This window comes from Sphaeramia orbicularis, chromosome 1, assembly GCF_902148855.1.
Source record: "Sphaeramia orbicularis chromosome 1, fSphaOr1.1, whole genome shotgun sequence".
In the NCBI taxonomy this organism is placed as follows: domain Eukaryota; kingdom Metazoa; phylum Chordata; class Actinopteri; order Kurtiformes; family Apogonidae; genus Sphaeramia; species Sphaeramia orbicularis.
In genome coordinates, this window is record NC_043957.1 from 14,627,450 (window position 1) to 14,643,776 (window position 16,327).

The window sequence follows — 16,327 nt, forward strand, 5'->3', positions numbered from 1 at the left end:
TTTAGCATGACGAAAAAAGTACAAATATATTGATGACACAGAAACTCAATGACTCCTTGACTGGGAAAATAAAAATTTAATAAAAACAAATAAAGATGCCAGTGCTAAACCACCACCTCTTCAGTTCGTTTTTTCCTTGAGCTCAGATGAATCCTCAGTGACTTCGACCATGGATGTGGTTCAGTGTAGATGCACCTTAGTCTGAAATGTGACAAATGGGCATGAATGATGGGAATATGTCCTGATGACACTGCAACAGGAAGGAAATATCGCAAAACATCTGCAGGAGCAAGACAACATGTCCAAGTCTGTAGTTTAAAGAATAGCAAGTGAATATTTTATTGGAAAATCTTTCACCATATAAGCCATGTTAACAAATTTGTTTTTATTATCCACTGAAGCTTTGGAGGGCTTTTATTTTGAAACGGTTTTGTTCACCACTGAAATAAATTAACACCTTGAACAAGAGTACATTAGACCTAAGATAAACACTACATTTTCTACTGAACCAGACCCAGACCTGGTTCCTTCTTCATCTCTACGTATTTCTTACGTATTTGGATGTTAAACTAGTTGGGCTGGTGTTGAAGAAGCTGGCGCTGGACTCGCTGGTGATGGCTATGGCCTGTTTTTAACCCTTTATAGGGCACTCATTGAAATACTATGAAATTTAACATTTCAACCTTTGAGTGTTATTGGAGGACATGACAAAACTTAATTACTGTTGTTAAATTTTTCAAAATTTTTTATTGTCATGTAGAAAATCAAGGTCAATGAAGTTAACATATTAAAAAATATTATATGTTACCATAAAAAAAGCATTAAGTAAATATTTAAAAAATCCAAGAAAAACACATGTAAGATGAAAGGAACATGTATTTTATAACATTAGACCAACATAAGTGCTGATCCAGACACCTGTCAATATTCACATTATCACTTTGAACATCAAGATAAGATAAGATAAGATAAGATAAGATAAGATAAGATAAGATAAGATAAGATAAGATAAAATAAGATAAGATATGCCTTTATTAGTCCCACAAGGGGAAATTCCAGGTTTACAGCAGCAAAGTACAAAAGCAAACAAGAGCAAAAGAAGTGCAAAATCAAGATAAACACAAATCAAGAAAGCTAAATGGTGTATTCACAGCTGTGCACATGCTAATCATGCCACAGGTTTATTGCACATCAGTCCTTACATTAGTACCATTACTTCATGGTACCTAACAAAGCAGGTACCCTCACTGTTCATGCAGAGGTGGACCTTACAGACCCTGTAGACCACATTGGACCTGAGATTGTTGACTCACTGTCCTCACCGTAAGTGTTGCTGTCATAGCTTTTAATGTCTGTGGAAATGACCAAAAATAGTCACTTGCCCGATAAAGGGTTAAAGTAACACTGTCCTCATGAAGACAACCCATCGTCATCAGGTCGCCATGACAATCAGACTCACCAGTATCATCTTCCCGTTTCCAGGAGGACTAACGAGTCCATCAGCTGGAGTCCGCAGACCTGAGAACAACTGCATAAGTGGAAACAACCATCAGACCTCAGTCAAGACAGCAAGTCACCAAGACTCACCTCAGACCTCATTAAAACACACATTACACTGATTTTATTATTATTATTTTTTTTAAGATAATGAATGTATAATTTATCTAATAAAGTCATTTCAACTCAAATTTTCAGTGTGAATCTGGAGATAAACGAACACCGATTTTGTGAAAAACAGAAAAGAACAAACATACTGTGTTTGTCTCACATACATTTGACGTTTTTTAAGACAAATGCAAGAAAAACCTTAAATAACCTTTTACAGACATCATCCGAGTCAGACTAATCAATAATCAAAGAACAATTGATACGGTCCATCTGCGCGGTGCGTTCATGGACATCACATACATACACGTTAAGTTTAATAGGTTTGTTTGGGTTTTTATTTACCGTGATTTGTGTCGTATACGGCCTTGTACGTCATCCCGTGACACTTCTAGAGTCACGTGGTGTGCGGATCAGCTGACTCGTCTTCCGGGTCGGTGTTTACTCTGAGCGGTTCCAGTTTTTGGGGTTTTTCCGGTTCGGGCGGATTCTGTTCAGGTAAAGTCCGGGTTTAATGTCCAGTGTCGAGGTCTGGGTTTTGGGTTTGAGGTCTGGGTTTAAAATCGGGTTTCAGATTTAAGGTCGAGGTTTAAAGTCCGGGTTTAATGTCCGGTGTTAAGGTCTGGGTTTAAATTCTGGGTTTTGGGTTTGAGGTCTGGATTTTGGGAATTGGGTCCGGGTTTGAGGTCCAGGTTTTAAGTCTGGGTTTTGGGTTTGAGGTCCATGCTTGAGGTCCGGGTTTTGGGTTTCAGTCAGAATCAGAATCAGAAATGCTTCATTACTTCCCAGGGGGGGAATTTGTGCTGAACAGTTGGTCCAACACAGTTAAAGTACAGAAAGAAAGCAACTTAAGAGCAAGGAAAAATAAAAATAAATAAATAAATAAGTAAACAATAAACAATGCTACGCAGTTATGTACTAGAAATGTACAAGAGATTGAGGTCTTGAGAGTTTGAGGTCTGGGATGGAGGTCTGGGTTTTGGGCTGGAGGTCCAGGTTGACAGAGGGAGGTCTGAGGTTTGGGTTTAAGGTCCTGGCTCGAGGTCAAGGTTTTGGGTCCAGATTTGAGGTTTGGGCTTTAGGTGTGAGGTCCGAGTTTTGGGTTTGAGGTCTGGGTTTTGGGTACAGGTTTGAGGTCCAGGCTTAAGGTCTAGGTTTTGTGTGTGAGGTTCAGGTTTAGGGAGTGAAGTCTGAGTTTTGGGTTTGAGGTCCAGGTTTAGGGACTGGGTTTTGGATCCGGGACTTGGTCTGATCAGTTCGTTTCAAACTGAGCCTTGATCCTGAGCCGGACTCGGTTGTTTTTGTGTCTCTGGTCGTAACCGAACCGACTCAGACCCAGAACCTCAGAACCAGGTCCACGAGTTACAGGGTTAATGTGGAGGGTTAATGTGACACTGGTTGTTCAACACTTTGTGTGTTTTCTGGGTCAGTTCATGGTCTTTGTTCAGGATCAGGATCAGGTTTCAGACCTTCCTCGTCTCCTCCTCAAACTGAACTGGGGTTAGTTTTAACGAGGACAGTGGATTTGATTGGCTAAAACCTGGACCTAAATACTAAAATCAGACTGAACAAGTAGGTTCTTCACTGTCTCCTGTAAATCCACATGTTAAAGCTGAGTCCATCTGAGGACTAGGACGCATCATGTGACCATTTGACCATCATCTTCAGCCTCTGAAGGTGAAACTGATTCCTGAACCGATCGAACCACAGGACAGTGGTTCATCTGTGTGGATCAGTCTGTCCCACATGGGCCAGGTTCATCGAAGTCCTCAATCAGGGGCTGATGAACAGCTTCTGAAACTTCATCACGTTCTGATACCAGTCTCTGGGTTCTGCTCTGCTAGTCCTGGTCTTTAGGTCTCAGAGAATAACTGAATGGAAACATGGAGGACGTCCGTCCCAGTCCAAGGTCCACTGAACTAAATCAAACACTTGGACTGAAGGACAGGGTCCAGATAGGTCGGGTTTGGTTTAAATATGAGGGAAAAGTTGGATATAAACCTCCAACCTCTTAATTAAACAGTTGTTTGTATTATTATTATTATTATTATTATTATTATTATTTAATTAAGGAGGTATATGGTGGTGTTAGTGGGAGGGGGCGGGGTTTACCAGCATGTTAATCTATCATGTTACCTCATTGTATTTAAACCTTGACCTCTGACCTCTTGTAGGTGACTATGAATGCCTCTGACAGTGATGAAGACTTCTACAATGAGCGAACAGCTCTGGTCCCGTCTGAGAACCCGACTGTGCCCTCCTATAACCTGGACTCAGACCCGCCCTCCGACCTCCCACCCAGAAGGGTAAAGGTCTAAAGGGAGCATAGACTCCCCTCGCCACATCCATCAGCCACCATCAGTTTTTCGCTCAAATACTGACAACCGTAAATAAATATAAACCTTAAACTTTATAGACACATGGAACCTTCAACAGAACCAGAACCACCTTACAGATCTGAACCTCCAACAGTCGTTAATCTGAAAAGTATGACATGAGATGATAGATTGCCACTTCAAAAAAACAGAGACAGTGTGACGCCACATGACATGACACTATATCAGAGTCGACAATGATATGACACATCAAACAATATGATGCAATATGTCACAACACCACACTACAATACATGACAATACCATCTAGGATATGACATTATATAATATGACAAGTCACAATACAGTCATGATGGAATATGTAACAACAAATACAGTCATGATGTGCGATTATACAGTTCAATATGGTCACACAACACAGTGGAATTCCATACCATATGACACCACAGAGCATGATATAATATGATACAAGACACGTTATGACATCACACAACATTACATGACCTGATTGTGCACAACACAGCAAATCATGATATGATGTAATTCAATCCAACTGGATACATGAGGGAAGATCACAAAACAACACAAAACATAATGCAATACAACATGATATTAAATAATATAACATGATTTGATAATCCACAATATGTCACAACATAGTGCGACATAATACAAAATGATACGCCATGACACAATGCCATCCCATAGAAAACGTGGCACAGTATGATTCAAGTCACAACCCAATACATGATATGACATAATAGACACCATAGGAAATGACACAACATAATACAACACCACATGATGTGATACGACATGATACAACATGATATGTTAAAACCAACTTCACAATCACACTAGTGCGCCTCTAGAACAGCTTATTACACAAAAACACAACAATCATGAAATTTATCAAATTTCAGTGTGTAGAACTGATGTGACTCAAAGAGATAAATGTTCAGAGAAAAAAGCATTTTACCAACAGGTGAAACAGCACAACACTGATGTCAGAGAAAACTCAGCATCCACAACATCACCTTTAAAAACACAAAACACAGGCAAAAATTTAGATTTAACGACCGTGGTTATTAGTCACCTTTAAAATAAAACGTTTTCACAAAAATACAAGTCTCAAAACCACTTTAAGATGATGTGATGTGTTTTAAGGGCATCTTGATTGTTTGTGCTGAACGTTGTCATCCACTTTAGTCCAGAACATGCAGCTTCATTCTGATCTGGTTAAGATACGATAACTACAGGTCCTGAAGACCTGAAAAAGTCACTATCTTTAATTTTAAGGATGTAAACGCCTGTTTAGATTGAGTCGTTTGAGATGAAGATGAAGAGGTTTTCCTCTTTTTTTTCCTCCTGATACAGAACCCAGCTCTAACTCTGGGTTTTACATCTGAATCTGAGAACCCAACTCCTCCAAGTCCAACGGAGTTCATCAAACTGAAAGAGGAAACGAGGCAGAGTTAAGGTCATTTAAGGAGCTGTCAGTCATAGACCAGAGTTCACCAGCAGAGGGCAGTAGTACATACATATTAGAGCAGTTTATAGAATTCAGATGACGTGCACTAAAATGTCCAGATTAGAGCTGAATCTGTGGAAATCATTACTAACTGTTCATATCTGTCGGTTTATTTACCTGTTGAATAACAGACTGATGAAGTCCAACTCAAATGGCAGGTTTTACATACATGCATCCTTTTACATATTAAAGCTGTTTCTAATATGTTGTTGTTAGACTTTATTTTTTTGTTCTCTGTCATCCTTTGTGGTTTGGATTTGCCTAGTGATGATGTTTTTCTTCTATTTATCCTATTATTTTGAGGCTGTTTTCATCAGTTTTAGCATATTTTTATTCTTATTGTTACTATTTTACCATATTATGTATTGGAACTTAAATATTTGTGCAGCACTTTGTGCAGCTTCTGTTGTTTTGAATGTGCTATAGAAATAAAGTTATTGTTGACCTTGACCTCTGTGCTGGTCCAGCAGGCTGTGGCCAGGAGGGCAGGGCCAGTAGCTGCAGATGGTGGTGGCAGTTCAGATCAGGAGGTGGAGCCAGACGATGAGGAGCTGACCCTGAAGTATGGAGCCAAACATGTCATCATGCTGTTTGTTCCTGTCACGCTCTGTATGGCCGTGGTTGTTGCTACCATCAAGTCAGTCAGCTTCTACACAGAGAAGACCGACCAACAGCTGTAGGTCACCTGACCATCACCTGATTGTCCCGGCCTCACCCTCCAATCACAACTAACCACCGTCTCTCTGCTCCACACAGGATCTACACGCCGTTCACAGAGAACACTCCGTCGGTCGGTCGCCGCCTCCTCAACTCCGTTCTCAACACCATCATCATGATCAGTGTCATTGTGGTCATGACCATCTTCCTGGTCATCCTTTACAAGTACCGCTGTTATAAGGTTAGCCCCACCCCCTCTGAGACAAACACACAGAAGCATAGAAACATACGATGAAACATACATAACAATGAAGGTTGGGTGATGATGTTTATTGTTTGTGTCCAGTTCATCCACGGTTGGCTCATCCTGTCATCGCTCATGTTGCTCTTCTGGTTTAGCTTCATGTACCTGGGGTGAGTCATGGACAGTTCTGATTAGCCATTAGGGTCCAGGTTTGGCTTCTTGAACCTCTGTCCCTGTGTCTGTCTTAGGGAAGTCTTTAAGACGTACAATGTGGCTGTGGACTACCCAACGGTGGGCGTAATCATCTGGAACTTTGGCGCCGTGGGGATGATCTGCATCCACTGGAAAGGGCCCCTCCAACTGCAGCAGGCCTATCTCATCCTGATCAGTGCCCTCATGGCCCTCGTCTTCATCAAATACCTGCCCGAGTGGTCAGCGTGGGTCATCCTTGGTGCCATCTCTGTATACGGTCAGTCCACGCCGGGATTGTTGGACATTAGCACCACATTTCGTTTAACATCCTGTAGCAGTAGATAAACTCATTCACTGTCAGTGTGTTGTATCAGTGTGTGACTATTTGTGTTGATGCTGTGACTCCCTGCTTTGCCTTTCCATCATGCCCTGCTGATGTGGTTTGTGCTGTTGCAGATCTGGTGGCCGTCCTCTGTCCTAAAGGTCCTCTCAGGATGCTCGTGGAGACGGCACAGGAACGAAATGAGCCCATCTTCCCTGCGCTCATTTACTCCTGTGAGTCAGAGAACGGTTAATTAACGTGTTCACCTCGTCATTCCGACGCCGCTCCATTTGACCATTCCCACAAACATTTTGTGTTTTCAGCTGCGATGGTGTGGACGGTGGGGATGGCGAGTCCGACAGATGCCCTGCGGTCCGAAACAGGTATGATATCACCTACAACTATCAAAGCAAAGCACCATGGGAGATTAACATTGGATAGCGTCATGTGAATGACTACTGAGTTACACAAATAAAATAGAAACATGGACACCATTTTTATGTCATGTCTTTGGGTTAAATACTGAGATGAACCAGTCTGAACCATCCATCTGTGTTTTCAGATGAGGCGGCAGAGCAGAGAGACAGGGAGGTGGAGCCTGAGAGCCAACCATCAAGAGGATTTTCAGAAGATGACATGGATGAGGACCGTGAGTACAGATTCAGACGTTAATACATTATACGAGTTCAAAACAAGGGTCAAGTGTATGTTCAGGTACATTTCAGGTGTGTATCAGGTAAGAGGGAGAGTCAAAAAGTTCACAGACAAATGACAAAGACTGTGTCTAAAACAGCCCCAGCAATTCTACAAAGAATCGACTAGAATCATGGATTGCAAAAGTGTTTAGACTCCAAAGGAGCTTTAGAAAAATAGTTATGTTATTTTGATAAATAAACTTTTTATTATTGGTGTGTATTAGGTATGTTCAGATGCATTCAGGTGGGTTTTGTCTGTGTGCAGGGGGTGTGAAGCTCGGCCTGGGTGATTTCATCTTCTACAGTGTTCTGGTTGGAAAAGCGGCTGCGACCGGAGGAGACTGGAACACCACACTTGCCTGCTTTGTTGCAATTCTCATCGTAAGTCAGAGCCAAACACCTGGAACTCACCTGCAGATGTTCAACTTGTGGTCCTGGACCTGCTCAACTCACCTGTGTTCTCCCCTCCCCCTCAGGGCTTGTGTCTGACTCTGCTGCTCCTCGCCATCTTTAAGAAGGCCCTGCCGGCACTGCCCATCTCCATCGCCTTTGGTCTCGTCTTCTACTTCTCCACAGACTTCCTGGTTCAGCCGTTCATGGACAACCTGGCTGCTCACCAGTACTACATCTGACAGGAGGCCTTGCCCACCTCACCCATCTCCCCCTCCTCATCATTCTGCTGATGTAACGCACAAAGACTTCTGTCTGAGTCTGTTTGGTGACGTGTCCTCTGAACCTCAGGAAGTGATGTAACGTACAGTGAGCAGCTCACCTGGTTGGTTTTCACCTGCTGAAACTCCACCTTTAATCCTGAAGCTCAGTCTGTTTCCATGCAGACAAATTAAAGCCTCTGTTACTGAAACTGCCTCTGACTGGCTGATGCTTCTGTTGAATGCTCCAGGTTTTAACCCTCTACTGAGTTGGAAGTTCAATTTAACACACATGGAAATGTAATAAACATGGAATCAGCCCTAAATGTGAAGATGAATACATGTGACTGGTATGAAGGAATCAACTGATGGGTTATCATTAAAAATACAGGAGCTCAATAACTGAAAGGGGAGGGGCATCAGTGTAAAAAAAAAAAAAGTTAAATCATTTATTAAATTGGAAACAACTGTCTTCATTTCACTGTTGACTGACTGGTATTCATGACATGTACCCAATCAGAGCAGTGGGCGGGACATTTTATTTGACCAGATTAAATATCAATCGTTAGTCGATCGTCACCTACAGACCACGAAGACGATAAAACCACAGGAACATATGACGTCTGTAAATACAAAATGCTGTATGGTTCATGTACATGTTTTCACTAAATATGTCCAATATATTTAATTAAATTCACTAGACACACACATCACGTTTTTGTATTTGTTGATTTCATTCAAACCTGCTCATTTTAACAGTTTTTAAGGTGGATTTTTTTTTTACAAAGCCTTCAGGTGTCTGGTGTAAAACAGTTCCAAATATGTCACTTTATAATAACTACATTAAGACAAAACTCAATTGACATTTGATGGAAACATGACGTCTGCAACAGAACAAGCTCCGATTTTCATCTTTTGGTTTGTCTTCGATGAACCCAGTCGACACAAACCAAACTTCACTCATGAACCTGTTAGTTTTAGATGAAGCTGTAATAACTCGTGTCCAGAGGTCTTAGGTCATGATGGGGTTAATATATATTTTATAGGTGGTGATTCAGGTTTAGTTATTTTTGTACCTGAAACTAGTTTGTTTTCATTGTTTTGTGGAATAAAGTTAAAGAGAAACCAAAATGGTTCATTTGTCTTTTTACACAAATAAGCAACAGACTTGTGTTTATCAATATGTTTAATGTGGATTAAAAAAGAAACAGTACATTAACAAACATGAGCTGAAACAGGTTCTACTGGATGAAATATCTAATTCCTCTCCTCAAACTGTGATTTGTTCTTGAGCAGAAATGTGGCCAAGTACTCGATGGGGTTTGGAGGTCTGAAGGAAAACAGGAAACACGAATCAGAACCGATGGTGGCGAATCACAAAAACACAAGCACACAGAGTTCAGCACATTGTCATTTAAACAAACTGGACTTTACAGAGATTCAGCTACGACTGGACATGATCCTGTTCAATAAAACGTGTCAGTACCAAAAGTAATATGAGGTCCCACAGAACAGGCAGAGCTACATCTGAACATCACAAACAGACCCAACGACTGGTTTAAACACAGGGGTGTGGAGTCTGAAGAACCTTTACATTTTACTGAAAAATGTAATTTAGCTTCATTTGGGACCATGTTATTATAAAGCATACATTATAATTTATCAAAATATGAACATATTTCTCAGTCTCTGTAACAAAGTAATGCCAAAATTACTGGGGAAAAAAACAAACTTAAAGGTGCGGGAGACTTTCGTCACCAATTTTTCCTCAAATCTGTGAAATCCCAGTCATAGCCTAAGTATCATGAATCCGTAAGTCTTTCTGTGATTATTCACCTGAATTTCTTCCCTTACGGTGAACAGTTTCTTAGTGTACTCCACCATAAACAAATGATTTGTTTACAAACAAAACTGGTAGGTCACTTTTGCATCTTCGGAATTTAGTCGCAACATGCATTGTGGGAAGCAGAGGTTCGCACAGCCACTTGGCAGCGACAGTGCAACCATATGTTATCATATGGCTGCAACAAACACAATGCGGAAATGGCTGAAATGCAGAAACGGCTGGAGGGAAGAGGAGCTCCAGCCGTTGATGCATCGTGTCTGTTGCAGCTGCCAGGCGGCTGCGCGAACCTTCGCTTCCCATAATGCACATCGTGACAAAATTCCGAGGATGCCCGAGTGACCTACCAGCTCTGTTTGTAAACAAATGGTTTGTTTATGGTGGAGTACACTTCAAAATTGTTCACCGTGAGGAAAGAGATTCAGGTGAGTAATCACAGAAAGACTTATGAATTCATGATACTGAGGATATGACTGGGGTTTTACAGATTTGATGACAAATTGGTGACAAAAGTCTCCCGCAGCTTTGAGTATCAAGTATTTACTGTGAAATCTGTTCGTTGAACTGATTTTCTGAATTGATCTTCTGTTATACATCAGGTTTCATGAAACACATGTACAGTGTTTTTTATAGTTTTATTTTTTTAATTATGGGAATACAGTTGATGCTAAATACTGACTGTTTCCTGTAGAGAACATGTAGTTTCTGTTTTTTGTGATTATTTAATGTATTGTACTTTAAACACTGAAAAATTGATTTTATACTCATAACAAGGGTTTAAAAACTACTGATGGTGGTTGAAGACTTTGGACTGTATGTGAACCCAAAACACCTGAGAAAAGTCACTTTAGTTTGTTCCTTTTCTTCTTTGATTTCACACACGTGTTGGGAACATGCATAAAATGGTTTTGTCTGGGTTTTGGTTGTGAAAACAGATGGACCATTGTCATCTCAAATGGGGAGGTCAGATTCTTTTTATTGGAACAGAAGATGTCGCTCTATTTGACCTTCATAAGAGATGGTTTTGTTTGGACTGGACGCTGATCATCTGGACTTTTATGACCCCAGACTAACTCCTGAAGAATCCAGATGACCTGAGACCGGGTTTCAGTCCCACAGGTTTATGTTTATGTTCTGAAACTCCCCGAATATCTCTCTTCCTCTACCCTCTCCCTTTAACCCCAGCTGGTCAAGGTAGACAACCATCCTCCAACATTCGGGGTCTGCTCCAGGTTTCTGCCTGTTAAAAGGAAGTTTTTCCTCATCACTGTCACCAAGTGTTTGCTCCTGGAGGACTATGTTGGGTTTCAGTGAATTGGCTTAAGAGACTGGTTTAGACCAGCTCTAAATGTAAGTATCATGAGATAACTTTTACTATGATGCACTGGCGCTATATAAATAAAATTTGATTGATTGAAATATTCTTCATGTTAAACATGAAAAATTAAACTTGTCATTAACTGGAACCTGGATTTTAACAATAACTTCAGTTTGACCTTTGCCCTGCCATTTACAGTCATCTCTTTCTGTCTGAAGGGTCACAGTTTCACTTCTTTGACCTAGGCTGATCTGAACTCTCGAATTGTTTCATTATAATACCCTTTAGATTCCAGTGGCCAATCACAGAGCAGCATGTGGTCATGTGACTGACCTCTCTTTGGCCAGCACCGACAGGCCCTGCAGCAGAATGGGGACCACAGTCTGGTCTAGGTAGGCCCGGGTTGGCAGCGCCTGGAGGTCCACCTTCTGCTTCGGCATCTTGTCTGCGCTCACCTTCTCATTCTCCACCGCCCTCTGAGGAGCAAAGCATGATGGGAGTTATTACACAGCTGTGTGTGTTCTGTCTAAGTCCACAGGTTGTAATGAGTGTTACCTGGATGTTTTCCGTCAGGCCATACTCTGTGTGAGGGTTTTCAGAAACCTGCAGGAGAGTCACGATCGCACGGTGTGATAACAGATTTACACCATCTGATCTGATCAATATTCACATTCAACACTGAACATAACACTCCAGATAACACTGGTTCTTGCCATCATTTAATCTTCTCCCACCTGGAACTGAAGCCCTGAAATGTCTTAAACTGACCAAATTTCTCAGATTAAAAGGTCACCTCTGCATCCTGTGTTGTAGTGTCACAGTGAACTTTTATTTCAGACTCAAACAGACAAATAGATGAATCAATGGAGATGGCAACGATGCAAAATCTACACCTTATGCCTTCTTCAAAGTTCTGAAAGACGTCACTACTTCAGCAAATGAACAGGGTTTGTCCTAATGTGACTGAAGGACAGATGGACTGGACACGTCTGATTACAGGATGTAACACCAACATCCCACAGTCCTCTGAGTCACATGATTCTGTTTAGTATCACTTTAAACTTAAGCTCAGACATAGAAGACATCACACAACACATGATCATTTACACATCTGGACTCACGTGGTCAGCATTTCACTACACAACAAAATGCACGACAACAGGAAGGAATGACAGGTGTGTGTTACTTACGGGTGCGTGTGTCTCCATGGACTGATCTGCATCTGTATGATCTGAAAAACAAATGCATTCACTTCAGACAAAAGCCTTAAATCGATGTGTGTTTTAATATTTAGAAACCTGCTGATTTCCAGTTGATCCAGTGTTTATGATGTGACAATATCCATATGGTGAAGAAAGGCTGTGATAGCCTATGCACCAGTTCTTTTTAGTGCTAATCACTCAAACATGTCTGCTGGAGCCTTGTAGTTAAAGCACAGCGTGGGATTTTTCCAGTGATTGTCTAATTTTGATTTGAAAGATTTAAGATAAATCAGTCTGTAAAGCCGCTGTTCTTATCTGAGGTATGAACAGTTGCAATAACTAGTACCAGAGGTCACTTATCAGGTTTCTTCTGTATGTCTGTCTCTCCTGCATTTATTGGTTTATGATGGTGTATATTTAATTTGACTGTCAGGCCCTCTACTGACATTGTTTTTTGTTTCAAATAAAAACATGTAATGACAAAATTCCACGATGTCAGTGTATTAAATGTAAATCTGAATGTCTCCACCTGTTCTGACATCTTAAAAATCCATCAACTAATCAATACATAGACATTAACTGACAGTGTAAATGATGAATAGCTGCAGATTAAACAGACCTAGTCACATCATCTTTTTCTCATTAATTCTAGGGTGACCAAACATCCTCTTTTGCCTGAACATGTCCTCTTTTCACATCCTGTATGGGCAGTTTTTATAAATTAGTGAAAATGTCCGGTTTTCATTGTTTTTCACAGGACAAACTCTTTAGAAGTAGATGTATTGTTGTTCTGTCTGCACTCTTCTCTTTTACTGTTGTAACTGTGTGTTTTTACTTTTTTCTTTTCCATTTTTGAAAAGCACTTGAATTGCCCCGTGTATGAATTGTGCTATACAAATAAATTTGCCTCACCTTGCCTTGCCATGACACATCGGTGCAAGTGCACTTTCGATGACCATAACTGTCACTGTTCGTGCAATCGGAAAGGTTCCAAAACCCGCTGGAAGAAAAGACTTTGCGCTTTCCAATGATATACAGGACAATATGAAAGGAACTGATCCACAGCAGCCTGTGGATGTGGGGATGGATGGACCTGTCCACAGATGCACTACAGGAAGTGATGCCATTTTTTTCTGACGTGTTTTTTTAAATTTCGTGCTTTTCTGTTTTTTATTTTCTTTAATACAGAACATGAGTTCGACAAAAAAAGAAACCACCATCCAACAGATTTAAGAATGCAGAAAATACATCTAATCAGAGTAAGTAGAGAGATTGTTTACTGTTGCTATTTTGCTATGTCACTACTACTACGTACATACTGCTATTATTACTACATACATACTACTATTATTACTACATATAATACATGCATACTACTATTATTACTACATACTACTACTACAACATACATACAACTACTACATACATACATACATACTACTATGATTACTACAGACATACATACATACATACATACATACTACGACCAAATCTTTTATTAGTGTACATTCTAAGTACAGTATTTAGTAAAAACCTGTAAAAACTCAATTCAATTTTTTGTTTGTGTGTTACTCCCTGTTATGACACCTAAAACACACAGACCGCGGTCAAACAAAAACTGATCCACCCAGATTTTGAAAGTAGAAGTAGACCTGAAAAAATGGACACACTCACACTGTGATGTGTGGTGTGTATGTCGTACACACAGCAGCTTTCATGACACTTCTACAGCTAGAATAAAGTAATTCCAAGCTGCCTCTTTCATTGAAATATTTTCTCTGAGGTTGCAGGCGCTTTGCACAGAACACTACAGTACTTCCATAGCCTATTAATTCTGATTCAGCGAAGTAAGTTTATGACTTTAAATACAATGTCATTCCTGTTCAGTTTATTCACAAACTGATGAAAACGGCCACAGATTATATTAATGATCAGAATCACCAGCTTCAAACCTAAACTCTTTCTAAAGTCAGAGTTCAGTCCCATTTATTAAACTGGACAATGATGGAAATTAAGCGATGTCTTGTCTTTGTGTTTTTCCACCACACCCCATTCATTCACAGCAGGATTTAACTTCAGTTTTATGGAAGAGTTGCTTTGTCAACAGAGGTCAGGTCGTAGGGTCTATCCAGGTCCTCATCGTCTGAAATAAAATGAGTTTTCTTCTAATAATCCAGTGACCGGGTCTGGTTAATCACAGGCGGTTTGTAATGCGGGGTAAACGGCGGTAAATTAGCTTAGCATAAACCTGAACGGCTATGTCCAACAAACAACACGGATTAACACACAAAACCAACCAGCCCCATTAACCACGGGAGTTTATAAACCTACAGAACCGAAAACACCAGGCTAGTGCACAAAACTCAGATAAAGCACGGAGAAAATCACAATAAATGACCAACAATGAACTCACCGTCCGCCATGTTTGTTGTGGGTATGTACGTAAGTTGCCTGGCGTGGGTCGACTCATCTTTAAAGTTACGTCAAAAAAAAAAAAAAAAAAAAAAAAAAAACCGGAGCCGCGTGCGATGGACGTAGACTTCAAAATAAAAGCACAACATCTAATGTTGAGATTAATGTTGTGAAATGAAGTCATTTACAAGAACCAAAACATAGACATAATATTATAATAAAAATGAGTCCCAAAATGACACAACCGACCCATCACTTTAAAGCTATAGTACCACCGACGGCCACTTGATGCTGCTCTAAAAGTCCCATTCTCTACATTTACACTGAAATTCTCTGTAAAAAAAAAAAAAAAAAAATCAAGTCAATAATGTTTTACCAAGACTCATTCTGGTCTTACTGACTGTGTTTACATTCACACTAAAACTCTGATCATTATTACCTCCGCCAAGGAGGTTATGTTTTTGCCAGGGTTTGTTTGTTTGTCTGTTTGTTTGTCTGTCCGTTAGTGTGCAACATAACTCAAAAAGTTATGGACAGATTTGGATGAAATTTTCTGGGTTTGTTGGAAATGGGATAAGGAAGAAATGATTAAATTTTGGTGGTGATCGGGGGTGGGGGGGCCCACGGGGGGCCCCATTTCCAACAAACCCTGAAAATTTCATCAAAATCTGTCCATAACTTTTTGAGTTATGTTGCACACTAACGGACAGACAAACAGACAGACAAACAAACAAACAAACAAACAAACCCTGGCAAAAACATAACCTCCTTGGCGTGGGGGGGGGGGGGGGCACTGATCAGCCTTGGCGGAGGTCTGCGCTCTCCGAGTGCTTCTAGTCTGATTTGTGGAGTTATCAGACTATTAGTAATCATAAAAACAGTGTAATCTAATATGTTTTATCAGATAACAGCAGTAGCCTGATTATAAGAAATCAGATTAATATAGCTGGACTTCTCCCCAGTACTCCAATGTCTTCATGCATTTATACTCGTTAATTGATTTATTTCATACTTTTACACTTGTGCATGTGGGAAAAAAATTTAATTGTAAAAAACAAAACAAAACACAACAAAGTGACATAGTCAAACATGATCTGAAGAATAATGGGCTGAAATGTCCAAACCAGAGTTTATCGATTATCATATTTCTGAAGTCCATGTAAACACATCAGATCTGACTATTACAATTATATGATTACTAACAGTTATTGGATTTATATGATCATGGAAAGGAACTCATTGGTTTTATTTTAAGTATCTGTTAAGCATCATGATGTCTGATCAGATCTCAGGTCAAACAGAAGCTCTGATGTCTGTTTC

At 40.3% G+C, this 16,327-nt stretch overlaps 2 protein-coding genes and 1 long non-coding RNA gene across 6 annotated transcripts; 1 reads left to right on the forward strand and 2 right to left on the reverse strand.

The window, feature by feature from the left end:
• Nucleotides 1-136: 136 nt before the first annotated feature.
• LOC115423948 (uncharacterized) lies at nt 137-1,998 on the reverse strand. The gene is made up of 3 exons (XR_003936031.1): nt 1,951-1,998; nt 1,404-1,528; nt 137-201 (listed from the first exon to the last, which is right to left on the reverse strand). It is a non-coding gene; the product is annotated as an uncharacterized LOC115423948 (long non-coding RNA).
• A 5-nt stretch (nt 1,999-2,003) lies between these two features.
• On the forward strand, nt 2,004-9,358 carry psen2 (presenilin 2). 3 transcript variants are annotated; one of them, XM_030141000.1, is made up of 11 exons: nt 2,004-2,103; nt 3,780-3,911; nt 5,934-6,148; nt 6,229-6,370; nt 6,476-6,543; nt 6,622-6,842; nt 7,022-7,120; nt 7,211-7,270; nt 7,450-7,536; nt 7,848-7,963; nt 8,059-9,358. In XM_030141000.1, the coding sequence occupies exons 2-11, from the start codon at nt 3,786-3,788 to the stop codon at nt 8,212-8,214; spliced, it is 1,290 nt and encodes a 429-aa protein (XP_029996860.1). In that variant the 5' UTR covers nt 2,004-2,103; nt 3,780-3,785; the 3' UTR covers nt 8,215-9,358. The 3 variants fall into 3 exon arrangements, with proteins under 3 accessions (XP_029996860.1, XP_029996867.1, XP_029996875.1); XM_030141007.1 differs by having other exon boundaries at nt 5,940-6,148; XM_030141015.1 differs by having other exon boundaries at nt 5,943-6,148.
• A 50-nt stretch (nt 9,359-9,408) lies between these two features.
• dpy30 (dpy-30 histone methyltransferase complex regulatory subunit) lies at nt 9,409-15,059 on the reverse strand. 2 transcript variants are annotated; one of them, XM_030141029.1, is made up of 5 exons: nt 15,009-15,059; nt 12,584-12,624; nt 11,949-11,996; nt 11,727-11,869; nt 9,409-9,562 (listed from the first exon to the last, which is right to left on the reverse strand). In XM_030141029.1, exons 1-5 carry the CDS (start codon nt 15,016-15,018, stop codon nt 9,490-9,492), a joined length of 315 nt encoding a protein of 104 aa, XP_029996889.1. In that variant the 5' UTR covers nt 15,019-15,059; the 3' UTR covers nt 9,409-9,489. The 2 variants fall into 2 exon arrangements, with proteins under 2 accessions (XP_029996889.1, XP_029996896.1); XM_030141036.1 differs by lacking the exon at nt 11,949-11,996 and having other exon boundaries at nt 15,009-15,033.
• Between the last annotated feature and the right edge of the window lie 1,268 nt (nt 15,060-16,327).